At 39.8% G+C, this 27,986-nt stretch overlaps 1 protein-coding gene and 1 long non-coding RNA gene across 8 annotated transcripts; one reads left to right on the forward strand and one right to left on the reverse strand.

Annotated features, from left to right (window-relative positions):
• The first annotated feature begins 406 nt into the window (after positions 1-406).
• On the forward strand, positions 407-27,559 carry LOC132912794 (serine/threonine-protein phosphatase 2A 56 kDa regulatory subunit epsilon isoform-like). Its single transcript, XM_060970541.1, has 10 exons — positions 407-1,311; positions 1,385-1,678; positions 23,743-23,939; positions 24,021-24,215; positions 24,318-24,448; positions 24,534-24,651; positions 24,758-25,033; positions 25,119-25,348; positions 25,481-25,620; positions 25,719-27,559. Coding segments are annotated over exons 1-9 (1,578 nt in total). The 5' UTR covers positions 407-1,310; the 3' UTR covers positions 25,617-25,620; positions 25,719-27,559.
• Positions 2,355-9,094, reverse strand: LOC132912841 (uncharacterized). 7 transcript variants are annotated; one of them, XR_009659274.1, is made up of 6 exons: positions 7,988-9,094; positions 7,062-7,850; positions 5,322-5,700; positions 4,681-4,815; positions 3,192-4,601; positions 2,355-2,991 (listed from the first exon to the last, which is right to left on the reverse strand). It is a non-coding gene; the product is annotated as an uncharacterized LOC132912841 (long non-coding RNA). The 7 variants fall into 7 exon arrangements; XR_009659278.1 differs by having other exon boundaries at positions 4,360-4,601; positions 7,988-9,088; XR_009659275.1 differs by lacking the exon at positions 2,355-2,991 and having other exon boundaries at positions 3,000-4,601; positions 7,988-8,173; positions 8,267-9,092.
• Positions 27,560-27,986: the final 427 nt, after the last annotated feature.

Genomic DNA, 27,986 nt, shown 5'->3' on the forward strand with positions numbered 1-27,986 from the left:
GAATTTTAAGAACAAATTCGTAAGCTTTTATCAGTTTTTATCTTCTATATTATTTTTCCTATATAAAAGTACCAACTACGTAATGTAAATGTATTATAGCTTTAACAGGTTTTATTAAGGCAAGTTCATAGAAACGAAAGCAATTGATTAAAAGATATGCTACATTAATGATAAACAGCAGTAAAAGAACATTAAATAAAAATACGTATAACGTTTAATCGAAAGTTTAAAACAATGTTAATGATACGACTGTTTAAATACAAATTGAAATGTTTCTAGCGGAAAAGCAATGGCGCAATGGGAAAACGGTAAAGATTCGTAAAGTGGCGCGATCTAGGGCGATCGTGGATGTTCGTGTTTGATCGGGAATCTCCGGCCGATGATTGTCGAGTGCACATTACTATTTTCAGGCACACAAGGCACCTCTTGACGGGTTTTCAATAAGTGAAGAGGGCGACGGTGGAAGGATCCTTTTTTCTTTTTAATTTAAATTTTACGTGCGGTAGATGCCGAAATTGTAGTATCTTGTAGTATCTTGTGTAATAAAAGGTACAATGTTGGAAGAGGTCTCGGCAGGACTTAGCGCCTGACGGTCTGTCGGTCGTTCCGGCAAAAATGAAAGAAGCTCGTCGGTCCGAGCAGCTGATGGCGGCCGAGTGCTGTTCAAGCCTCAGTGTCCCTCATCGAAGCGTTTAAGTGAGTGTGTGCGTTTAGTTGCGCGAACGGAGTGCGGCTACCGCGTGCGGAAGGAAGATAATCCTGTGGAATAGATTTCACGCGGTGAAACACCGCTTCTAAAGGAGTTACGAGCTATTTCGTAACGGTGCTTGTTTCACGACTTGGTATCCGACACGCAGGCACGGTACGGTAAGCCTGCCAGCCGTTCCACAGTCTCCCGGTGGCGTGAATCAAATATTTGTTCGAACGAAGAAAAATCGAACAAGTGAACCACAGACCAAACGGCCGGTCGTGGTTTCAGGTAACGCATAATCCACATACGATCAAGAAAAAGACACGGTGCCGCTTGTGTGTTGCAGAGTGTAGGTGGGAGATTCGACGTACGACGGGGCGTGCGTTCGCGTGTGACAACGCCTAACAAGCGATCGCGCCCCTTTTCTCGACCGATACAAGAACCACCTCTGGCAATTGTTCAACGAATTTTTATCGAACTGTGAACTTGATGGATCTCGTCGTTTGACAAACATCCTCCGATTAAAACACGATCAGTTCTGTTAAGCGGAAAAGCTCCTCGTGCTATGCGCGCATTACTATCAATTTTCACCCCTCTCTGCTTCAGGAACCTCTGAACCAGTAGGTTACCGTATTTAAGTACACCACGTGCGCTTCGTAATCGTGTAGTGTTGCTTTCTCCTTGTGTGTCTAGTGAGTTCATCTTCTTCGACACGGAATGCGACCTCCTCAGGGTGGATGCAATCTTCTTTAGTCGCGTCCAACGCCGAAAACGTGCAGCCGAGGCACGAAAGTGCCTCCAGCATTTCACTTCCCTCCACCTCTCATAGTGCCTCTGCTAATCCCAACATGTCGTCAGCGACTTTTGTGGACCGGATAGATCCCTTTGCCAAGAGATCTCTTAAGAAGAAATCCAAAAAATCACAGGGTTCATCTCGTTATCGTAACTCCCAAGATGTTGAGCTACAGCAATTACCGCAGCTCAAAGGTTAGTTCAGATATTCTATACTTTATTTACTCCCTTGGACTTTCCTTGCATTCACATTCTTGTCATAATATTACAAAGATACTACTGAGACACGTGAATATAAGAACTATTGGAAACACTCACAATCTTTTTCATTATGATTTATTTGAGTAATATCTCTAAGGTATAATGTAATGTTGTGAATTTACATCTAAAGTTTTCTGAATACTCATCTAAATTTAAAGATATAAAGCAAGTTCATACGAAGCAAAAAAATTGCCATATTCTTATAATATGTTCTTATAACCACCTAAAGTACATGGAATTACTATTAAATTTATTGCTTTATTTGAACATCTTTGATGTTGTAGTTAATATGAGCTATAATATTATAACATCTATACAGAGATGGATTATTCAATGGATCCATTATACAGAGATATTACATAATAATACGAATATGTTGTGTCTGACTTAATATAAGCTTTCCTATGCTACAACTAAGTAAATCTATCTTCAATGACTTTAAGATGTGAGAATGTAAAATATATACTGTCTTTGGTCATATTATTTTATAATTTTTGGAAGTAATATGTGCTGTTTTAGTATATTTAACATAATTATATTTACAGCGTGATTATTGTAATGATACATCTACTTATTAAGTACGAGGGTCAAACATTTTTTAAGTTATACGATTGGCAATATATTTGTAATTTTATTGAGCAATCATAATATACAGATGAAATGGAATTGTACCCTGGTGTGGTAAACAAAGTTACCAGGTGATGCATTAATGATTTCAACATATACATTTCTGAGATATATTTCATTTTAATCTTTTTTTTAATTCTTTTTTATATAATTCTCACATCCTTTACTAATTGTATGATCAAATAATTAAATGAGCGTATCAAATGAATTCTTCATAGTTGATACAAATTTTGTAGAAATACATTGAACATAAGGTAATACAATATTAATATTTAATATTCAATGTCAGATAAAGCATTAAGTAATGCGCAGTTTACATTGCTTTCGCATATTATACATTAGATTGCTCGATATAAAGATAACGTAAAATTACCGAAGCTAACCTCAAAATATTTAGAGATAAGCACGTTTGTACCGAAAATATCTTATTTCTCATTCCTTACATATTTAACATGGCTGCTATACAAACTGACAGAAATTTCTATTTATCGACTATTGAAAAAGAAGGTAGTATTTAATTCCATGAATACGTGTCTGGCGTACTTCGTATTGACGTATGTTCAGAAAATCGATGAGGAGCGGCAAAGCAGAGGTCAGTTCACGTTACTCGACCGATTTTCCTGCAATATAAATTTCGTGTGTAACTGCCGATGACCATAACGCAAAAGATAGATAAATTTTTTGTTTTATAGTGGCGATTTTCTGAAAAATTTAATTGCAAATATTGCTCATTATTGAGTTTAGGAAGCAGTCACATAATTCTATATGAATTAAAAACTAAAATTTAAATGTATGTACATAAGTATGTATTTTTACATACACTGTTTTTATAAATCTATGTCACGTTATGTGCGTGTCACTGTACGTCATATATTGTTATTGCTCGTTCTGATGTTTCATCTTGTTGATTGGTAAGTCGTTAAGCAAATGTTAACGAAATCAGATTATTCTTAAATTCAAAATCCACTCTTGTTGATCAGGCCGTTCCCCTCTGTTATTCGTTCTTCGAATTGCTCTTACATAACCTGTACGATCTTTTGCAGTTAGAAGTTGTACGTGAAATGAATTCTTAATTTTCAAAAAGGTCGCTGCACGTTTATGTGTTAATCCCATAGGGATATGTGTATGCATTGAAATTAAGAGGTGTATACAACGTGTGCTTGTTTTAATGTAAGTCAGCTATTTGGTAATTGTTATCATCTTGAACATGCTTGTAATGCGAGAACACTTATTTTATCGATTCTTATTTCTACAAGAAATATCGATATTAGATGATGTAATAATGAAATTGTATTATCCAGAAATAATGTTTTTTTTTTTTTAACTACGAGGCATAGATGAACGAATCATAATAAAGGCAAACATTGACGACTTTTCAATGTCAACATATTTTCGATTCAACGAATTCATACTATTTTCGTAAGAAGGTGCTTGAAAACAGTACGTAGTGACCCATAAACTCATAGCACGTTCCAACGACGAGCGGTTATGCGAAATACAGGCATCCACCTTGCAGTAGGCAGTGTCGTTCACCTCTGCCAATAAAACGGCAGTAGTCCTTATAGTCTCTCTTTCTCTGTTGCTCGTTCACTAGCTTACTGTCTTCTTTGCTCCTCTCCTTCTCTTTACACTTGTTCCTGTCTCTTTACTTCTACGCTCGGTTTCTCTCATCGTCTCTTTCTCGCGTACCGCGTACATAACCTATATGCACGTGTTTTTCACTCGAGTATCGTGTGTATACGTGCGTTTACGTATCGACACACGCGGTGCCACATGTTACACGGAAGAGTAACTTTCGGTTAAATAAGAATCGAGATATGTGTAATATAGTTACGATGAATCGACGTGAACCTAACCAATATCCATTCATACAATAACTACATCAATAACTTTGATACGTTTTGTAAACAAGCTAATGATTTTTACTAATTCAAAGATATACGTGTGACCGTAGACACGGTCTAGTAGTACGTGGTGAATCGTAATACCTTGGTACTAGGGTCGTAGCCATGGTAAGCCCGGTTTCATGCGGGATTTATGTGCTGCATAGAGTATAGTCTGTGGCGTAAGACCAAAGCGGGCAAATGTGTTTGGGACCGGTTACATACTCGGGGGGAACTCCTGCCGGCGATTGCAGTGCTTGAGAGGATTTTCAGCTGCAGCATCCTGCGGGGTGTCGCCGAGTGCTCACCCGTAGATGTTCCTCAATGACGAAAATTGCGACGCGCGGCTACCATGATTGATTATTTTTCATTCTTAGATAGGTGTTGTCTTTCGAAAATAGTACACAGTTAATATACAATGCTTACGGTTTGCAACGCTACGAGAGTTGTTTTCTTCGCTGACGGTAAAGATTCGCGTTTAGATAATAATACGAGCGAGAATGGTTTGGCGGACGGATAGATCGAGGAAGATATAAGTTTCGCTTCCACGGTGCAGCCAACCTACGAATAAGACTTATTTAGAAACACGTAGGTGTGTGGCCGGTGTGTCAGCCTACGAGTTTGCGTTGCTCAGCAGCCCAAGTATTTTGAAGTTTTAATCGTTAGGGTACAAACGACAGAGAAACTTTTACTGTGTTTCCGATCTCGGAACTCTCGACTAAATTAAATCAGCCTCGATTGATTAAAAGATCTCGTTGAAACCTTCTACATCCTTCGATCAAAGTACACGACCTTTAGAAAAACTTCTCTAGGCTCTGTACAACAAATGTTTATTTAATTCAGCATTATTACAATTTATAATTACGAGTCAGCCGTGTCTAAATATTCTTTGTGTATCAGGAAACAGCTTTACGAGTCCTTTGATTCCATTCGAGACAAAGCAACGGGACGAGAGTGGATTCGTTCATTGATTAATGTATAACTTATTTACAATGACAGCTCGGTTTGTGCAGCAGCTCTGTCTTATTAAACCGAACGTACTACTTACACGCGTAAATAATATTTACCAATGCGTAAGTTCGTCGTGGTTGAATTTGACAACACTGTGCGATCAATGTGTCCGAGGATCACGGGTCGAAGTGATGACGTTCGAGGAACGCGTCGTCGTATGTTTAGATCACATGGTACACTCGTCATTGAAGAAATGTCTAGCAATGTTCGTTCGTCCAATATATCATTGGCTGTTAGCTGTTACAACATCGCCGGACGATCGCTGTAATCTTCTGCTGACAGATAAGAAGCCGCAGATTTATCGACGAGTAGAAAACAAGCTGTTCGTTCTCCTTACCACTTCCTTACGCCATCTATATATATAGAGTCGTTTGTCCATTTCAAACGATCTTCCTTAAACTTTGCACATTCTCGGTGACCGTGAACCAATTTCGTCTAAAAGCAAGGAAACGAGAAACAATTTAGTAGATTGAGGAACGAATTGAGTTTCGTACAAATGGTAATTCACCTATGTTAGAACATTTGGTTAGGTTTTAAAGGGGAATCAGCAGCCAAACAGGCAATCAAGTCAGTCCGAACGTATATGCATAAGAGATCGCAAGCTGTTGCGAAATCTGTTTAAACTCGATGACGCGGCTAGGGTATTACTCGTTATTAGGCCCTCTAGCAGGCTAATCGGGGTTTAAGCGGTGAATACACACGCGAGTCACCTAGCGGATTCCCGTTGCGGCACGCGTGTGCCCTCGAGAGTGGAGTCGCCACTGCCACTGGCCGACGTTTTTCCACTTGTCGCGCACGAAATTGGACTAATTTCGTACACTTCCGGTTTCCTGGAGGGTTCTCACGGGTCTTGCGCCTCCCTCTCCACCCCTTCCGTTTATCGCGTTCGATTCGACTTTAACTTTAACTACTTATTTTCTACCCTGGCTGTAACGATAGTAGAAATCAGCGAGAAATTCGATTCGAGAATCGTTCGACAACAAATGAAATCTTTAACGTTGGAAACCTATTCGTTAGAGTGCTATGTTCGACGATTATTTTCGACGAGCTTCAGTTGTTTTTTAATCCATCCTTCCCTTTAACGCGATTCACTGCTGGGAGATTTGCAATAACACCGATCCACCTTGTTTCCGGCCGCGCTTCAAGGCCGGCCTGCTTTGTGCGGACGAAATAAAAATCGTCTGGTGATGCATTAACGTTATTGCATTAAGCGGGGCCTGCTCTCTAACCCGACCAGCTTCAAAGAGATAAAAGGGTTCGCGTTCGCGAAGGCAACCAAGCTAGTTCAACGATATTATAAAGCGACGCGTTCTCCTGGAACGATGCTCTGTGAACAAATATTTCAGTTCTCGAAAAGCGTTTTATAATACCAGAAGATGTTCCTTACATCGATCTTGTCATATCGTATGTATAAAGATTACTATGATTTTATTCTCTCCCGGAAATTCTTTCGTGTGTCTCTTCATAGTATCGTAGTTATTGAATGCCGGTGTAGTCATCATTTATTTTGAATTACATAATTTAATTTCTCCCTTCTCCAGTACGTAACGCAGACACGATTTGCATATGAATACAATAAAGTAAAAGACGAATCTCAGGAAGCTATTGGTTTTGTTGGTGAAACTTTATAGTAAAACTGAAGAAAAATTAGAAAATGATAACACACTTTTAGAGAATTAGAATTTTAACTAATCTGTACATTATTTTCGCTATTTATTTTGTTTCGTTGCATATGATGGATATGATACATCGCTATGATAAACTATTTTGTTTTTTTCAAATTATATATAACTTACTTGATTTACTTTTTATTCCTGCGCGTAGTTCTCAGTGGGTCATATCCAGTTTTCGAACTGTAGAATGAAGTAGAATGAAAGAAGCGCGTGAACGACGTTACATGGACGTTGAGAATGGTCGTCAAATTTCCAGGATAACGCGTGGCTCGATGTCCTCGATACGTTGGCCACCGAGCCATAAACCCGAGTACGCGATTCGCCTAATTGACGGCGCCATTGATCGCTACGGTCACTGTCAAGATCATTGTGGTGTAGAAGGATGATAGCGCAGTTTTCCGCCCGATGAGAGTGGGCGAGCTTGTTTCGTGCGGCGTCGATCTTTAAGCCGCATTTACACCGCAAACGCCGTTCGTTTGCTTACTGTCTTAACGCGGATTTTATTTGCTTGTATCCGCCTTCTTCTTCCCTTCCCCCTCCCTCTCTCTCTCGCTCCCTCTTTTTCTCTAATCTTTTATCTTGTTTTTTTTTCTATGTTCTCTTTTTTCCCTTGTTTGTCGCTTATAGCGCAAGCAATGCTCGAATCGCTTAGATCCAACGATCATTACAAGAAAAGAAGATGGTGGTATGACTCTTTTAATGGTCACATTAGAATGATGCGTTTAAGCCTTTAATTGTCGTAGGCGTGTCTTTTCCTGTCGTTTACTGTCTGCTCTTTACCAAGTTGTTTACTATAGTTGTTTTTCTTCTTTTTTCTTTACTTTTTTACTTCGTACGCAGATATTAATGACGATGATATGTTAAAATTCCTTGAAGAGTATTGTATCACCGCGACTAATGGCAACGCATCTTCTATTGAAATAGGAAAATCGAATAGTAAAAGAAAATCATGAGTACGAAAATATTGCGGTATATGCTGTACATTAGAAAAATTCTATGTTAATTGTGTTTATTTCTATATACATGAAAACAATTTTAAAATCCGTTACCGTATGCCGTTAATTTCTCTCATATAACTTCATATCCATCGCTAAAGAGCTTACATCTTCGGACCGGGTAGGTTGCGCCTCTTAATTATGTCTTTTTAGCCACGGTATATTAAAGTGCCCTCTTTTCACCACTAAGTAACGTAAAAATCAGGAAGTTAGCAAAGTTGTAATTATTACATCCTCTCCCTGTAATCATCATATGGTAACTCGAAAATAAATGCCTACGTATTTATAGACATATCTCAGGCGAAAAATTCAAAATGGCAACGTAATAAATACCGGGTACTGTTTCTAAAATATCACCACTTAAAGCTACCGCGTGAATTATACGCCGAGCAACTTTTAACTTCTCCTAGGAGCGGGAATGAACGCGAAGCCACTATATTTATAACCCCTCTTTTTTTTTACGTGTCAAACAGATGCGCAAGAGTTGGCGTGCATCGAGATTCGGACGATACGAAGTATCGACGTAAACCAGTCCTGGTGAGGCCATTTCGAACACCTGTTATTCGATTAAGAGGCTGTTGTACCACGAACGCGAAACGTTCTCGAATTCTCGTCCGTTTGTCCCCCACCTCTTAATCTCGGAACATAAAACACGCCCATGAATTTCATACAATCCTTTCGAACTCGTTTCGTACGTCGATGACTCCGCTTCCTCGCACGTTGCTCTTCATAAATGCCGAATTCCTTTAAACCTCGTTGCAGAATATCTGGAGCAAGCTCACCATCCGCTCAATCTGCTTATTATACGATCGGTATTTCCATTTCGGTGGAAAGCGCGTTTTAACGCGCCGCTGGTTCTTTTGAGCCATTTTCAAGCGTATCGTACGTTCATCGTTAGAAAATTGTCCTAAATTTGGGCAAAACACGAAAGACCTGTTATTTATACGCGTGATTTCTCGTTTCAAGCATGATGGAAATTAAGGTTGAAGCTAAAGTAAGATTAAGACATAAACAACTCGAGGACCGCGGCAGAGTTAAGAATAGCGAATTACATAATTATTTTCTAAATTGTTCGTTTCACATTCTTTATAATTTAATTACACCGTCGACGAGTTAAATGAAACAAATATTTGAAATTTACCTGCTTCAACGCTAAAGTAAATTCCTATTTTTCTAACAATTATCTTCGAGTTTGAGTCGAACAAATCTGATATCAGAAACGCAGCAGACCTTAAGAATAATAAGACAAATTATCTTCTAAATCGTTCGCTCTGAATTATTCATCGCCTTATTGCACCGTCAAAGAGTTAACCCGTTTCCGGTGAAAAATGTACGGTTTTCGAGGCGAGCGCCACTATGGTCGCGAGAACACCATTCATCGATCGATACCCACGACACGCTCGCTGTCGGCAAACCGCCTCGGTTTGCGTCGAGTTTACGCGAGGATAGTACGTATCTCCAAGGTTTTCGCAATAATTATGTTAATAGAGTGGCATATGCATCTATCTTTTTTCGTCCTTTGTCCACCTCTCTTCTTCTCTCTCTTTCTCTATCTCTCTATCTCTCCCTTCCTAATCGTAAACAAACTCGAAGAGAGAATCTCGCAGTACGCGTTTCTGGCATTGACATTGACGGGAGTCGTTAAAAGGGAGAAAACAGGCTGCCGCTAATAACGGTGACGTGGGAGAGGGATATCGCGCGAAAAGCGGCGAGTGCATGGACGGGGGGAACACATGAATAGAGAGGCGACGAATGGTGTCGCGGCGCTTAACATTCTTTGCCATTCCGCTAATTGGTCTCGATTCGTTCGACATTCTATGCACGTTTTTGTACCTGCGAGGGGACAGAGTTTGTTTTGTGTCGGCTATTTCGATTTAGCGATTCCAGTGCAACATATATACACATATTTATTTGTTCTTTTTTAAATGGAAATTTATTGAAAACAGACGTGATATAGAAGTAGCTCGGTATTGGAACGCTTGCAGAAACCGTAATGTGGTATTATAGGAAACGTTTTGTAATTCCATTGGTAACGTAACGAAACGCGTCTATCGCGATTATAGCGGTAAAGTTGGAAACGAATTTAGAAAGGTTTACGGAAGTTGCAAGACATTTATTAAAAATATCTCGCTCATTTTCAGTAAAACGTTGGCGTATACTGTGAATAATTGCCTCGAACGTATACTGTGACTCACGAAAATATTTGCACACCTATACAAGCCTTTTGCCTATGCACTATACGTACTATATGTGTTGTATTAACATTGTAATGGGACCCCGGCGATCTTGATTGTACTCATAAAGTTTCAAACGAATCTGAAAATGTACGTAGATGATGTACGAGATATTTGCTCTGAGTATATATCTCACCTCGATATTCAGTGGGGGCCGTCTTTAATGTTTACCGTATAGATGGCTATTCGTTCTAATGTTCGATTAAATATATATTCACGGTAAACGTCTTATAACTTGTATATAGATTTCCAGATTGGTTTCAAACTTTATCGATGTAATCATGATGATCGTGTCTTGCCATGGTGCTAATGAAATTTCAAAACGTCTTTACAACACAGATTGTATCTATATAAAGATTCTTTTTTGTGAACTGTTCGGTCAAAGGAAATTCTTCAACGTGAACTGATTTGAGATTACGAGAATCAGAAGTCGTGGGCTTAGTACCTTCCTTCTATAGATCGACTTTCTTTGTTCACTTCTCGAGCTATCTCGCGTGACGTTAACCACGCTTTATCCTTGTTATTCATAAGTTTTCGTACACAAATGCTTTTTGCGGAAATGCGGAATCTTCAGTTGATTGATACTATCGACGCGTCGCGAGAGACCGAGCGTTGGTCGAGTGTGCTTGAGAATTAAGGAAAGAACGAGGTCACGATCCATGTATCCGTATTTATAGTTAGAAAAGCAAACACGTACAATGATTCACGAACAATCGTTGCTCATGGCCATGGCGCTCAAGTTTACTCTTTCGGTATTTTTATTTGTCTACTCGCAACGATTGATCAAGCCTAAAAGCTTCTCGATTCCGACGCGTTCCTAAGAGCTCCTACCATTGGATGAAATAGAAATAGGATGAGCGTTAAGTTATGGTTATAGCGGATGTGTATTGCGACGATGTTTATACTTGAAAGCAACCGAATATACGCATATATGTTCATTTCGGTTTTCAGACGTTTCGTTCGTCGGAACACGCATCGTCTGCAAACCATAGAGCTCCGTACCATAAAAATAGATAAAGGTCATTGAAAATTATCACGGAGTCAATGACTCTAAGGCCTAGGATACGTATAGAAGCATGTACGTACATGCAACGGATACTTGGATTGCAACGTCGAGTAGCCGTGATCGATAGAAGAGTTTCGTGGGGCTGAGACGTGCATAAGTATCGTTCGTTATGCAGAAGAAGCGGAAAGAAAGTCCTAGGTGAAAGAGAAACGGTCAGTACCATGACCCGTGAGTCATTGTCGAGGTCAAGCCGATATCCAACAGTTGTTGGTCGAGTTGGAGTATGCGGCTGCAATTGCAAGAGCAGCAGCGCGCCACGGTATTGGCAGAATCCATGTTCGTGTTTGTACGCAATCGTCAGCAAAAATATCGTGTCGAAGGACAGGGTGAGAGAACATCCACGACGTAGAGCTCGATTTAATCCCCAAGTGGTTGGAAACCGCGTACACTTTACCTTCAATTTTTGCCCTCCGCCTCGTTCACGAGTGTTTGCCTCGGAACACGATGGGCTGTATCATCAACAAGTTGAATTCCCTGTTTGCTCCCAAGCGTGTTCAACCGTTGATTTTGTTTATCGTTTATGAAATTATCGGCATCTTGTCAATTACGTAACGAGCATTGCCCATTTGCAATCGGGAATTAAGTGTTTTGTTTGGTAGGCGAATTTATCGCTGTCTCGGCATCACGATTGCCTTGAGTTCTACATTTCGTCGCTTTTGTTTCTCTCGGTACGACGCGCACGATTAAAAAATAACGTTCCTCGAAAGAGCACGGCGTAGTTTAAGAGCGCAAAGAAGAGAAAAGCAATTAAGCATCTGTTCGCTGATCGCGTCGAACAAAGGCGGGATGTGGGTTGCTAATTATGTTCCTTGGTGCGATTAACGACACGCGTGATTCACGGCGGAAAATCATCGAGTCTCGTTAAGTATCCTCGAGTACGAATCGCCCGATAAACGCCGCTTTCCTTTTTCCAGTCGTCGTAAATTACTGTTGAACGTGCGCCACCGATCGCAAAATTGAGAAATAAATCACTGCCCCCGAACGATTTATCGAGCCTTTGTCTATTCGAGGATTAAACACGGCTTCATCCGCGGTGATGAACCGATCCGCATCTGAAACCGAATTAAAGTAAGCGGAATAATAGACGGAAAGATCATCCGATAGATCGTGACGATGGTTTACGAGTATGCACGATCGATTTACATTCCTCCTGTTCGTAAATTCCTTCCTCTGGTTAGGGGGCGCTTGATGCCTAGCGGCAAGGTGTTTCTTCGTGATGTCCTTGCACGAAACTTGTATTCTCGAACTGCCGAAGGTTTCACAAAGTTCTATACATTTTTTTCTATAGCCTGGATACCTTTAAACCGAGTTTTACATCGAAAAAATTGGCAATGGATTTAATTGGTATTAGAGCGAGCACAAGAGGTTGACCAAAGCTGTGCAAATGTAGATACGGCGGTACGACGGTGGTGAGTAATTGGAACACGAAACGAGTTCATTGAATACATTACAGAGGAATACAATTGTGTGCCGAGATGTCGATCGTTGTAGACATCAAACACGCCGACCGTTTTCAAGATGTTTGTCGACGATCGACGCTGATTAAAGCGAATCCAACTCGAGAACCTAACTCGATACATATTTTTCTCGTTTTTCTTTTTTATTATCGATCGAATTAAAAGTGGAACGTCTGTGTATCGCGAGCATGCATCTCACACGCGCAATTCGCTACGTGAAATCGAGTTGTGCATCCGATGGTCCGCTTCTTCCGTAATCACGATCCATTGTAGCATCCTTGGCGTTGGAAGCAGTCCATCTGTGAAACACAACTATTCACACAGACGATCGAGACCCTTTTCCTTAATCAAAGATTGGATTCCATCCAAATCTATTGGCCGCACAACACGCTCGACTCGGAAAGAGTCGATGGGACCAACCACGCGGTCACGGGTCCGTTCCTTCATCGCGATGGTAAAAATTCAATGGAGAAAACGTAGCTTCGACCGAGTTTAACGCGACAGTTTACTACGTTTAATGATCCAATTAGCAAATCGATCAGATACTCGAGCTTTAGATTTTAACGTTGACTTTAATACTCTTCTCCTTAATGGACATCGGCACAAAGGGAACACGCAAACATCTGAAAGTTACAAACTGTTTTTTAAATCGAATATCCAGAAGGCCGTATATCGCGAAAATAATAAAAAGTCTTATGGATGCCTCGATAAACGGCACTGTTACCAATCGTGAGAGGCGATAACGTGTCGATAACAAGACATTGGTTGTTTTATTATCTCAGTGAGAAATCGGAAAATCTCCAACAGGAAATAAGCTATTTCGCTGTAGCTAGCACGATAAAAGGCTGATACTCGCTGATTACGCGATACCATCGTTAATTCAATTACCGTAGTTAAACCGCTATCTATTCGGCATCTACACGAACGCGAATGTTTGTTTCGAAGGATACCAGACGAGGAAATTTTAATTAGCTGTATCGGTGTCGCGTACCGTAGTAAATCAGTTAAATCGTTCAGAGTGTCGAGTCCTAAAGTCCCTAATGTTCCGGCGCACGCTAATTAGTCTCTTCGTACCTTTCTCGGAATGTCTCTACGAATGCTGCACTGTATGTGGTGAGAGGTCAATGGTTCCAGCATAGAATCGCAAATTACCACGTTCGCGTCAGAGTAAAACGTCAGACGTTAGTAAATAGCCAGGTTCTGTTAAACTGCAACTTGTATCTCACAATCTGAAACCAAATTTCACTGCGAAAGTAAGATTTAGTTTCAGGATAGTGGACAATATTTTCGAATAAGAACGCAGACAGTTCTTTCTGTGTCTGTTTCGTAATGTTTTGGCGTGTTCGAAGGATTATGTAACCGGTGAGAAAAAGAGCAACGTCTTAACAGTGACGCGCGCGTTACGAAAGCAAAAGGGACATCCTTTCAGTAGGGAAGTTCCCTTCGAACTCGCTACGATCCGGACAGAGGACATTACACCTTTACGATTATGCAGCAAATACGATTATCGCGGTTGACCGTTCTTCGAAGAATAACACCGACGAGGGATACAGAAATACACGGATCGAGCCGCTTAAAACGATCACCTTGATTCTCGTCGATATTATTACCTCTACGAGAGGAATACGAGAGCAGAAGGTGGACGAAAGCAAAGTGTGAAAAAGTAAACTCTCTTTCGGGTAAAAATAAGTTGCGTGGAGAAAACATCGATCGATCCTCCCCTAACTCTCCGCAATTTCTCTCGCGGCGCAACGATAACACTGACCGATAAAGTTTTATTCGCTGTAAATCGGTGTATCATCCGAAAGTGTCTTCTGCCAGGCACGTTCCATCGTTGAATCAACATGGTAATTTCGAGTGCCTGGGTCCCTGGTAAACGGGTCGGTGCACAAGGGTCGCTCGAGCAAAGTCGCCTCCCTTAATCATCCAGGAATTTCAATGAAACTCGATGCGGAGCGATTACTTTTATCAATTTTGTTAAAAATAAGTCCCAAGCTCTCCGTGCTAATTAAAAGATATTCTGGAAACTTTTAGTCTACGAATGAAATTAATATGTATGACGGGCGAACGAGCGAAAAAACGATGCTCGTTAACGGGAAACGAGGTGACGACCGTGCTCGACGTTCCTTCGTTATGATATCATCGTAATGACGAACAATTATCGAAAGTACATAGATAGTATTCGATATCGAATGACAATGAGACCTTTCGATCGTTACGACCGACAAATTACGTGCCGCGTTTTACGATGTCATAGACGATGGTTAATTTTCTTCGAGGAAAAAGAGAGCGGAGCAGGGAACAGCAGAAGGAGAGGCGTTGATAGAAGAGAATTTTAATAGAGTCATCCGAGGCACGGTCTCGTTGCGCACCACGTTCCTCGATCCCGTTTCTCGGAGTTCGTCGTGGTCGCAGCCAGGCCTCGTTAATTCTCGCCCGTTAACTTTGTCGTTGCTTTCCTAATTAAAGAAGGTCAGGGATTCTGCTCGCGTCGCGGCCATCTTCGAGAAAAAGGGAACCACAGACGGTGTCTCGTGAAAGCGTCTCATGTTTTGACGCGTCACCCTCTTTCAACCACGTTGCCCGCTTACTTCAACTTCTTCCAGTTAACCAGCCGCTTTTTAAACTTCATCCTTTATGCAGAATTACTTTCGTTCTTTCTCTCTGTCACGACTTTTCCATCGTTATAAACCACTTTGTTTCATGGTTTATCTCTCACGTGGTTTACGAACCGGATGAAAACCCTGAAGTTAATGAGCTTGACGATAACAGAGATGAACGTAACAGGATATATCGAAGCTTATTTGCGACTAATCGCGCTCTCTCTTCTTCCGATATTATTGGAGCCTGGCTAGATTGGAAACAGGCTGGCGAACTCTGACCTCCATATACCGAGATCGAATAGAATTTACAAGCGATAAAGACAATTTCCCGGGGGGAAAAAAGTTGCTGAAAGTAGTTAGAGACTCGATATCCACCGAGATCGGTAATCGTCGATAAAATCCACCTAAATCCTATTGGCCCTGGAACGGTTCACCAAACAGAGAGACTCTCGCAAAACCGGCTGGAAAAATTGTTTGCTTGGCATCGGCCCGCGATACGGGAGGTCACGTATCGCGTAAACGAGACAGGAGTTAACTGTGCCGAAGCAATAAAGTACCGGCAAAGCCAGATCCTGGCGGGAGGGTTGAATCGCAGAATCGATCGTGGAGCGTGTGGCGTACCGAGCGCAGGGCACCTCGGTGACATCATCGGAACGTCGACCTTCCTGCGCGATCTCAGATACGCTCTCGCGTTACGTCGTCTCGTTCTGCTAATGAGAATTACGTAACGGCACGCGTGGAGTCCGGTCGGCGCATTCTCGCGTACCGGAATCACTTTGCGCTGCGATTCTCCTCGTGGCAGTGTCGTCGAAGAATCGAATTCCCTATTAATAATCTCAACGATTAGCAGACACAGAGTCGATTGTGAGACATCATCTACCGCGAACACGTTTCAATCGTCTCTGTCTCTGCATCGAGGTGCAAGTACAAGGTGATGCAAGAGCAACGTGCAACATTTCAGATTTATACGAGAACCGGTTTCCTTTTCACAGTTTTCTCAGATTCCTGTTCCATTCGCGTTCCTTCTGTACCACCCTGTATCGTTTCCAATATTTGTCAAGAAATCAGTGGAGGAGGAAATTGAAGGAAAACACGATGCAACGTGTATAGGATGTACGATATAAATTGATCAGCAGGTGACGCGAGAAAAATCAGATATAAAGATGTCGGAAAGATGGTAAGGAGAGGGAGGAAAGATAGAGAATCGAAGCAGATTCAACGATACCTATACGCGTTCGCTGGAAGTAGAAGCGGAAAACGGGAGGATGAGAGGGTCGAGGGTGAAAGGTAAAGGGAGAGAAGGAGAAAGAGCTGGGCCACCCGGCGAACCCCCAGAGAAGCGACGGCGGTGGGAGTATTGATCCGGAATGCCGGCGACCGGCTGCCTCGAACGCTCTCGTTTACCTTCTCTTCCCTACCAGTACCACCCTCTCTCTTCCTTCCTTCCTAGTATGCACACGAACGCTCTACCCTCTCTTTTCCGGCCATCTCTTTTTGTCCTTCTTGCTCCGCTCTTCTTCCTTTATTCGAAGCGTTCGAGCTCGCCTTCCACCCCCATCCCCGAAACCCTAACTAAACCACGAATTACTCGTTTGCCTCTTGCTTCGTCCTCGATTTCAGACCTGCGATCATCCGTCCTCTGATTTCACGCCACCTCTTCGTCCATTTCCTCTTTCTTCTTCGCTCTTCGAGAATATTAAAACGACGCCCCGAGATTGCCTTCTGTTTTTCGCGCCCACCTTCCTCTCGATCGTCGCTGTTCGCGACACTTTGCGATCCGAGAACGTTTGTACTTCGCCATGCTCCACCCTTTTACCATGTACCTCCTCGCGAAACGAAGTCCTCGTGCTTCTTCCGACATAGTTTTTGCAACGTCAAATACACCGCTAACCACTTGATATTAAAAGATAAAATATCGTTACCGTGCTTCGAGTCACATCCGTTATTTTGTACAGCAGTTTCGACCTGTATTTTCTGTGTCACGTCCGTGAATTGGCCAACGGAATTATAATAGCTTGAACATGCCCGTGAAAGTTTCTCCAGGTGGTGCGTTTAAGCGAGCAATATTAAATGGCCCTTAAACAAACCCTCGTAATCCGAGGTCGTTTAGCCCGCGTTGCTTCGAGTTAGGTAAATTCGCGTTTCCCCTTGTTTGAAAACATTCGTTTCCGGTTCGTAACACCACCGATCGTTCAACGACAATCGTCAAAAGCAAAGGAACGCGAGAATCGAGCAGGTGGATCGTTTCCGGTATTCCTTTGGCCTTCTTCTCTATCTTCTTCGTTCCGTGACCTACGATGGTCTTTGTTCTTGTAGCTGGTGAACTTCGAGCAAGCCACGGTTGAGGTGGTGGCGGAGAAAGAACCAGATGTACGTGACACGATTCCGGCACCGCTTCGTTCTCCTTTCCTCGGGTTTTCTTTGTCAATGTAACACACAGTATATAAACGATCAGCGTCGAATCGACGTAATTCGACATTCGTATTTCAACGATCGTTTTTGGTTTCGTAAATTGATAATTGGAGCGTCGTAGCCTGACTGTAATTTTCACGAGGAAGGGAGGAACAAAGCGTAGCCAGATCGCTGCGATACTCGTTTCGACGTTCTTTCGTTGCGTCAAAGAATCATGCGGTGGGCGAATGTAGTCGTAAAAGCAACATTCATGCTACAAGGCCACGAACGTTACGACTACGGTCGGCAGAGTACGTGAAAGTGCACCTCGTGTTATGAATGAAATTATAAATACGTACACGCTAGATCGGTAGATGATCGTGTACGTGATTCGTCGCCGACCACGCATAATTCTAACGTTGCAGCTTTCTGCCATCAAACATATATATTTTTCTATTTTCTGCTTCGCTCCTTTTCCGCTTTCATACTCCTAATTTTCCTCGTCGTTTACACTAACATTTTCCCGTTCGTCATTCGTCATGCATCTTATTATCCGTGCGAATAAACGTAACGGTCAGATTACGTCAGAATAAAACTTCTGTCCTTACGTCAACGATGACAACGAAAATGAAAAGGCGGCCGCTCAAAAACGTGACAGTGCTGGACGTTTCCGTTGCGTTTGATCGGAACACACAGCCCGCGACCCTGATTCGCGTGATGCAGACTCGATCTCTGCTAATAACGGATAATAAGATCGCACTTCCGACATGCGACGCGGCACACCGCGTGCCACAGACATCCTCGTGGCGCGCTAGCGAAATCCTAATTATGTTTTGGACGAGTCGCAAGCCGCCGATTCCGGGCACAGTGTCAATTCTCCGAATGTCCGAGAGAAGAGGCACGGATGTCGTCATTCGCGAATGACGTTCGACGATCTCGACGATGATTTCCTTCCTACATCTTCCGCTGCTGGCGCGTGCTGCCTTTTGGCAACAACCGGACGTCCTCCTCTTCTCCTTTGTATTACGTTACAAGCGTGTGCCTTTCGCGTGCTACAGACAGAAAGGGCGAGAGAAATAAAGCGGCAGAAGGAGAGGGAGAATCGCATAATTCGATAAACTCATCGAGGCCACGCGACGTAGTCTGGTAGAAAGCAAAGTTACTTAGGCCCACGACAACGTGGTCCATTCCCCGAGGATAATTATTATGTACGGGCGACGCATCGATAAAGCAAAACCAATTAATCGTGATTGAAGTTGGACGAACGACAAAGCTAGAACGGAGAGGCGCTTCCGATTATTTTCGCCGGTGCTGCCAATAGCCGCGACAGTCGACGTGTTTCATCGTGCTCTAGAAAAGTTTCCTGTTTTTAATTACGTCGAGAATGCCTGCCAGTGGAACGGACGATGTTTGCCGGCAGACCGAAAATAAATGAAGCGAAATAATCGAGGTTCTCCTCGTGCCGTGGCCGCGTATCGAAATATACGAAATTATCGAGGCTATCCGATTGTATAAAGAAAACAACGATTATTGCTTCGTGACTCGTTCACCGATCTGCAGATAAACCAAACAAACTTTGTTCATCGAGTTCCTATCCTCCCTCTCCTCTTCCTCTCTTACCTTCCCCTTCTGGTACTTTTTTACCATCGAAACACGTCGACGTCGAAATCTCAATCTCTGGTGGAAATAGCGACAAACAAGAGGGAAAGAGAGACAGTTTTAGTCGACAGTCGTGTCACGCGTTTGTATCTAAAGGTGTTTTCAAATTTTATCAATGGAAGGTCGATTCACAACGCGATCGAAACTCGAATCAATGGATCGCCTTTGCGCCAATCTAATTCTCCATGTTCTCGTGGTCGTTTTTCGCCATACCGAAAACATCGGTCGCGCTCGCGCGATTACCATCCGCGTCGCTTAAACGCATTGGCAAGGTCGCATAGCTGGAATATTCAGCTGGCGATTTCACCTATACTTTACACACGACGCGTTCGCAATAAGTAGATCGCAATTGATGGTGGCGCATTTCACGCGTATCCCAGTCCGATGGTATACTCTATATACTTTCGATCAGTGCTTCCAACTAAATTCATCGCCAGATGACATCTACATCTTTATCGATAGATCGCATCATGTGTCTCTTTTTACCCACCGCGATAAAGGCCATCTGTTACGCACGGGCTGCGTCCGTGAATTACGAAATCGTCGTTTCGACTCGGTGCGCTTCGGTGTTTCGAGTAAAACGCAGCTATGCAATTATCACCATCGATTCGGCAGAGAATTTCTTTTAAAATATGTAAATATTTCGTACAGAACACCCTTCGCTCAAACTCTTTGCGAATATTCCATTTACCTCGCTGTATACGAGCTTCTCGGTCGGTCAAACTGACCAGCTCCTCTTTTTATCGACTTTTCTACCTCCCATAAGTTTGCTTATCGCAAGAAATAATTCGAAGTAAAAATAAACAGAATTCGAAAGAATAGTAAATTTCTAAAGTAAATCTGGAAGACAGTGTTTGTAACTTTATGTTTTCTCTATACCTTCCAACTTACGAGGTTGATCCATGTGACTTCTCCACGGCTTATATATGCAGTCTTTTATCTTCTTCACTGAGAAACGCGAGAAACGATTTTTACATTGCGATCGATTATAGCGCCTGGTAATATTCGAACGAAGCTCGTGGATCGTGGTACGCCGGGAGCCACCTACCGGCTATTTTTACCGACCACTTTAGCGATATACTAACGTTCATGATCGCGGCCAAAAGTCGAAACTTCATTCATCCATCGTGCGCTCACGTACTTTACGTCTTCGTGCTCTTTCCTTCGTACGAGTATCGTACGGTGCAGTTACATAAACTGGTAAAATCGAGACGATCAGTACAGGCCAGCGTAATTGAAGAGAGTGTAGCGTCATTAAATAAAAGCTGATGTAGCGAAGACGTCACGCCGGCCGTTTCCCGATTACCGATTAAAACGATCTTCGGCAAGAGAACGTTTTAATGACTTGCTACTCGGCCGTCGCACGTCATACTCGCGATCATGCGTGCACAGTGCACACACGACTTTTATGCAAGAACGTACGGTCTTGTAATTCCTTGCATTCACCTTCGAGCATCCTTTCAACTTTATCAGCCGCTAAGATTTTACTCCCGTTCCTTTCACTCCTTTTATCCTCCGCTTTTTCTTTTCTTCCCTTTCATCCTCCCTTTTGTTCTTTCCCTTTTTCTCGACTGCTTTTTACCATCCACCATCCACTATCCACGTTTTTCCATCGAGTCGGCTAGCAGCTCGCGTTAATTCATTCCGCCTCCAGATGATCCGGATCATTTTCAATTACTTGGCGAGATCTTCTTGACGCGAGGATCGAGCGTGAAGCGATCGGCCACTGATAGAATATAAAGTGCAAGCCAAATGGTTTTTTACGCTCAATGGGAACTTTCTGATTGATTTGTTGCACCAGTGCATAGCTAATTCAAAAGAAAATAATATAATTGAGAGAAATACAATACGATATGATGAAGAAATATTGGATTGTATATTATTATTTTAGGGAGTAAAAAGATTAAAGAAAAAGATTACTTGATATAATCAAATATCTGCCAATCGATTGTTTTATCTGCACATTGATAAAACACGTTGCTCTAATGCCAGATTTCGCATTATAATAAACAGTTATAGAGTATCACATCACGGAAGCTCGCTTTAACAAGCAAATAGCGACATTGGTTTAACGTCATGGCCTTCTACGTTAATTATCTTACCCGATAGCGCAATCTACGATTTTAAAAGCTATAGATATATACATTTGCACGTTATCGATTATATATGATTGTTAATCGTTTTAATTGTCTATCCGATATACCTTGCAGATTCCTGAGTCACGAATTCTGACCTAACCTATAATTCAAATCTAACGTAAGACACGTACAAACACAGACACACGTGTAAAATGCTTCGCGAGGACGTACGAATTTACCATTTTGCACATCTTAATCCCATTCACGGATCACAAGATAATTTTTGTCCTTTCAGTGGCAAAAATAGAAAATGGCAGCTCATAGAGGAGATTCATTACCTAATTTGTCGCGACGAGTGCAATTTTCCTTGCATTACCATCAAAGGCCGCAAGATGAATGAGGAAACGAGTGGTGATGCGAGTTTAAAGTTCACCACCTAGGTAAATCAATACCTTACGAGCAAAAAGAAATAGGAACTGAGAAATGGCCAGAGTGGGGTTGACGGATGAGAAGAAAAAGAGGACACCGAGGAAAGGCAGTAGTCTTTTGCGCTCTTCCTCTTGTTCTCTTTTTCTATCGCTCCGATGAATGAAATCTCTATCTAACATGCTGGAGAACTTTCAGCTCTCTCTCTCTCTCTCTCTCTCTCTCTTTCGAGTAGACACGCTAATAGAACTCAGTAATTTATACCGCGGCAGCTATTTTCTCGTTAAAAATTTTCAATAAAGCACGGCTGTGATCAGACGTCGTTTCGTCGTCTCTCGATATATGATTTCACCAATCTTCGGTGGAAATCATGCATTGCCTTTGTGTATATAGCTGTCTTTTTTTTCATTGATTCTCCTTTGAATATCGATTTATGTATGTTCCCTTGCCGGCATCTGACATCACGATCGCATATCAATTATGCAAGAGTATAAATTAGGTCAGAACTCACTGCTACGTTTAAGTGAAACGAACTTCCACTTTCGTGGCGCCTACATATTCTAAAATGTAAAATGAAATATAATAGTTTCGTGAATCGAATTACTAATGATGGCTAAGAAAAGATTATGGAAAATATTATAAAAAGATTGACTTGAATTCTTGCTACGTGCCATTATATACGGTTAGGTTGCCAACTGTACTTATGAATCATTGTACATATTTTCCGACAGTTTTCAAACGAAGATATTCGTTTTATCGGTAATAGGACGTTGTAGACACTATAAAAATAAACGTTGACTTGTGCACAAGGCAAACGAATTCTCAAGGCAGAGTAAATTAGCAAGAGTCGTTTAAATCAACGGACGGGTAATTAACGATTAGAACTAACGCCAGTGAGACATCAAACACAAAACAGAAAATCTAATATGAATAACAGATAAACAAATTTGATCGGTCTACTTTCTCTTGAAATATTTGGAAAACATGTTCTATGTATATATTGTCATGTGACTACGATTCATCGAGATTATAATTAAAAATGTAGCAATGTAGAAGAATTATACTTCATTGCATTTTAGAAAAAGAAAAATAAAAGCATTCAACGCTTAAAAGCGATGGAAAAATCACTGTGGCGCTTGAACACTTCTAAAAGACATTTATTATATTCTGCTTACAGTGCTGCCAACATTTGACTACATATGCGCCGCATGGCGCGCGCGTGTCGTTTATACCATAACCTCACTTGACATGTATAACCTCAACTGAGATATCGAAAAATTCGCCGGTACAATAACAAGAAAGAAGTCTATGATCACATGTTTATAAGCAAAAAAACGTATTCAATAAATACCAAAAGATAATTATTTTTTCTACTTGCTTCATTCGAAATTCCTTTTTTTTTTTTTTTTTTTTTTTTACTTTTTAGTAAGAATCTTTACTTCACTTTTGTACTTCATGATAAATCCGTCACCATCGAAAGTTAAACTATCGAAATTTAGAAGAAATGAATATATTTATTTAAAGAAAAGAGAAAGGAGTAAAAATGCTCGGTTAGATATCTCTTTGTTCATCAGTCATGTAGATCCATTTGATAGAATAAATTTATTACTAACGGTGTTCGAAACCAATTCCAAAGAAGTTACTGCAGTCCATAAACAAACCAGAAGTAACTCTTCACGGTTTGCTCATCCTACCACATTAGGATTGATGCTCTTCATAGCTGATATATCGAGTTATTAATATTACGAACTATGTAATAACGACATTAATGATTGTAAGTTACGATGGAGCTTAATTTAGTAGGATACTTATAGCGATATACATACAAGTTAAAAAATTTTTATAAAAAGATGTGTATTGCATTGAATTTAAATGGGATTATTGAAATGTTACAGATGTTACACCGTCGGAACAGGAAGAACTGTTCATCCGAAAACTCCGGCAATGTTGTGTGACTTTTGATTTTATGGATCCGATGGCGGATCTTAAAGGCAAAGAAATTAAACGTAGTACACTCAATGAATTAGTCGAATACATCACAGCTGGTCGAGGTGTGCTTACAGAGCCTGTATATCCCGAAATCATTAAAATGGTAAATATAGCATAAGAATAATGTTCACGCCTATAATTTAATTCGTAGAATATTTTCAACTTAATAATACGTTTGTTGAAGATTTCTGCAAATCTGTTTCGCACATTACCACCTAGTGAAACTCCCGATTTTGATCCAGAAGAGGATGACCCGACATTGGAGGCGAGTTGGCCTCATTTGCAATTGGTTTATGAATTCTTTTTACGCTTTCTTGAATCTTCAGATTTTCAACCTACGATTGGTAAAAGAGTTATTGACCAAAAATTTGTTTTACAGGTATAAAATTTGCAACTTATAACATATAATATTTCTATATTTAACGCTTATTGCTAATAATAGATTAATTGATTCAATAGTATATTTGTTATCTATTTATAGTTACTGGAGTTATTTGATTCTGAGGATCCTAGGGAAAGGGATTTTTTGAAAACTGTTTTGCATCGTATTTATGGGAAGTTCCTTGGTCTTAGAGCCTTTATACGCAAACAAATCAGTAACATTTTTTTGAGGTACCTGAATAAAGTAACAAAATTCATGCAATATATGATATGTATGTATAAAATACATTTTTTCTTTAACTGCTTATTCTTATAGGTTTGTATATGAAACTGAGCATTTCAATGGAGTTGGTGAACTTCTTGAAATTTTGGGTAGCATTATAAATGGTTTTGCTCTTCCTTTAAAAGTTGAGCACAAACAGTTCTTAGTTAAGGTAAAAAAAAATAAAAATAAGAAAGATGATTATATAATGAGAGTAGATTAATATACATTGAGAATGTATTTTACAGTGTAATTTATGCTTTGTTATTTTGTTACAGGTGCTGTTACCACTACATAAAGTAAAGTGCTTATCATTATATCATGCACAGTTAGCTTATTGTGTGGTACAATTTCTTGAAAAGGATGCAACCCTAACAGAGCCTGTTATACGAGGCCTCCTGAAATTCTGGCCTAAAACATGTAGCCAGAAGGAGGTAATGTTCCTTGGTGAAATAGAAGAGATCTTGGACGTGATAGAACCTAGCCAATTTGTTAAAATACAAGAACCCTTATTCAGGCAAATTGCACGTTGTGTCTCTTCGCCACACTTTCAGGTATTTGAGAGATATTTTACAGGATAATTTAGAACACAAAAGTATCATTAAAATTTTTTTAACAACAAAATTCCTTTATCCATAGGTTGCAGAAAGAGCACTGTACTTTTGGAATAATGAATATATAATGTCTCTAATTGAAGAAAACAATCATGTTATAATGGGAATTATGTTCCCAGCATTGTATAGAATTAGCAAGGAACATTGGAATCAGACGATCGTAGCCCTTGTTTATAACGTTTTAAAAACATTTATGGAAATGAATAGCAAGCTCTTCGATGAACTTACTGCCAGCTATAAGTCTGAAAGGCAAAAGTAAGTAGTATTATATTTTACGAAAATAATGAAGTAACCATTAAAAGATGCTTAGTTATTTCCGATAAATAACTAAATAAGAACTCGTCGGTAGCTTTTTACGTAATCTATAGAAATATTTTATAATGTCAGAGAAAAGAAGAGAGAAAAGGAAAGGGACGAATTGTGGAGAAAACTGACTGAATTGGAGGTAGAACGACGTAATGCTGCTACCTTCAACAATCCAGTTCCTGCCACAACAACACCTATGACACGAGCCCGCCCTTGAGCTGGTAACTAACTATATCCATTAAATAATTTCATATTCTGAGTGCATAAATATATATAATATTCAATTTTACACATATAACATTTAATATTATTATTACAGGTGGAAATTCACTCCCAAACTACCCAATCATTAGCCCTTAGTTTACGTCGATTGTCCATACACTACATGCAAAAATTACTGTTGTTAGTGGAGCAAAGTGTCTCACAATGGCATTCTTGACGTAATGTAATTTCTTTCATTAGTTACTAGCCTAACGGGCGAAGTGGAGAAGAGAAAAATGAAAGAATCAGTAATCACAATTTTATTCTTCTTCGATGCAATGATTGATGAGTTCTAATATTTTTATTGTGTACATTAATTTCTACTTTTCTTTTTTCCTTTTTTCTTTAATAGCAATGATTTAAGTTGTACAATGTACTCAGTGTCAGCACATAATACGACGATGTTTTAGTCCCTTCTGAACTAAGGTGTAGCTGCGCTCGATGGGAGGAGACGATCAAGATGTAAATTCAAATAGATAAAATATATTGTTATAATATTGATTTTTGCATGTGACATTCGCTTCAGTTTCTAAATGGCTAATGTCCTCTCATGACTGACCCACCTTACTCTGATTCTCACCTCCAACAGAGCCAGCAGGGACGTTGTTTGAAATGTATCATATATTCGTATTAATGATAATGATAACTATAACAAAACATAATAAAATTAGGTAAATATATAAATATATATAAATATATATATATATAATACAATATATTATAAAAATATAGTACTATTGATGATACAAGTCACACATTTACACATACACGAATACACCGAACTGTGGTAAATACGTATAACGTACAGACCGGATGTGCTACAAATACTAACATTGTGCTGACTGCATGCCCGCAGCAAACGGAATAAATTTTTTCAAAGAAAGAGAGCCGTGACGATATGCTCGTCGTATATCGGAAATAATATTATTGAATAATAAGGTTCAATTCATTGAAACAAAAAACGTAAAAAATATATGTTGTTTTTTAAATAAAAAATAAATAAAAAAAATAAAGATGCGAGGGGCAAGTATACAATAAAAAAATTTAATTGTACCAAAATATCCATTGCTTATAAATATAATAAATAATAGAGATACAATGCATAAGATTTATTCGGAGCTGTGCTCCCACAGGCCACTGCAAAGACGTGGGATCGTTTTTAAAGTTTCTTACCATTGCATAATAATAATAAACAATAGTAGCTCTTAATAAATAGATGGTTAACAAATGAGTGACAGCTTGCTCATATTTTCATGAAGTAGCTGAGAAACACATCTAACATATTTGTTATGTTTTATTTTCCATTCTTTTTATGTCAAATATGTTTTACCTCATCTCATAGCATACTTTGTTTACATTGTACACTGTTTATCTCCACTTCATGAAAATTAGTTCAAAAATAAATTGAAATAAATAATTATTGTAAATGCTGTAATGTGACTCGAAAAAAACAATACGGATAAATTCATAAGAGTTCTATACGCATAAATAGACACTTTATTAAACGAATGTCTAATTTATTTCTACTCTCTAATTTTCTTAAGCGCTGCTTGATTAAACATCAGTAACACCATAGATTACTAAAATATTTTGTCGTGGCCTATTTTCTTTTTTCTTTCTTCCTTTTCTTTTTCTTTTTTTTTTTATTTTTTTTTTTTTTTTTTTTTTTTTTTTTTTTTAGATATGCAAGCATTTCATCTATCTTTCCGACAGTAATAAAGAATTCTAATAATTATTATGTTTGGGCTAACTTAGTTTTTAGTACATTTCCAAATATACTACAATAAGGAATTCTAACGATATATTAATATTTTTTTATATCGTACAAACTGCATTTGTATGACAACATGATTACAAAAATTGGATACGAAACCATTGCAAATAAGTACTTCTATACTTTGCGGCAGAAAAAAACAAATATAATCAAAAGATTAGAACAATAGGAGATCCTACGATTACAAACGCGAGCTACACTGTGATAGTCTATCATACATATTTATCGTTACAATGCAATCATTAGCAATTATATTAGTTTTCTTTCCTCGTGCAAATTACAAATGAACAACCTCAATATATACGATTAGTCCGAATTATAGCGGATATGATTTCATTGTAAATAGACTTAATAGGTATATACTTCAGATACTCATATTAATCACTGTTAGGAACATAACAGTTGTACAGTTGATTTTAGAATGTAAAAAGAGTAACATAAATGAAAGTTGATTAATTTATCCTTGTCATATTATACGTAAGAATGGTTAGCTATTCGTATAATAAATATAAGTGCAGTACTTGAATAAGATTAATAATTATTTATACTCTA

The sequence above is a fragment of the Bombus pascuorum genome, chromosome 12, assembly GCF_905332965.1.
Source record: "Bombus pascuorum chromosome 12, iyBomPasc1.1, whole genome shotgun sequence".
In the NCBI taxonomy this organism is placed as follows: domain Eukaryota; kingdom Metazoa; phylum Arthropoda; class Insecta; order Hymenoptera; family Apidae; genus Bombus; species Bombus pascuorum.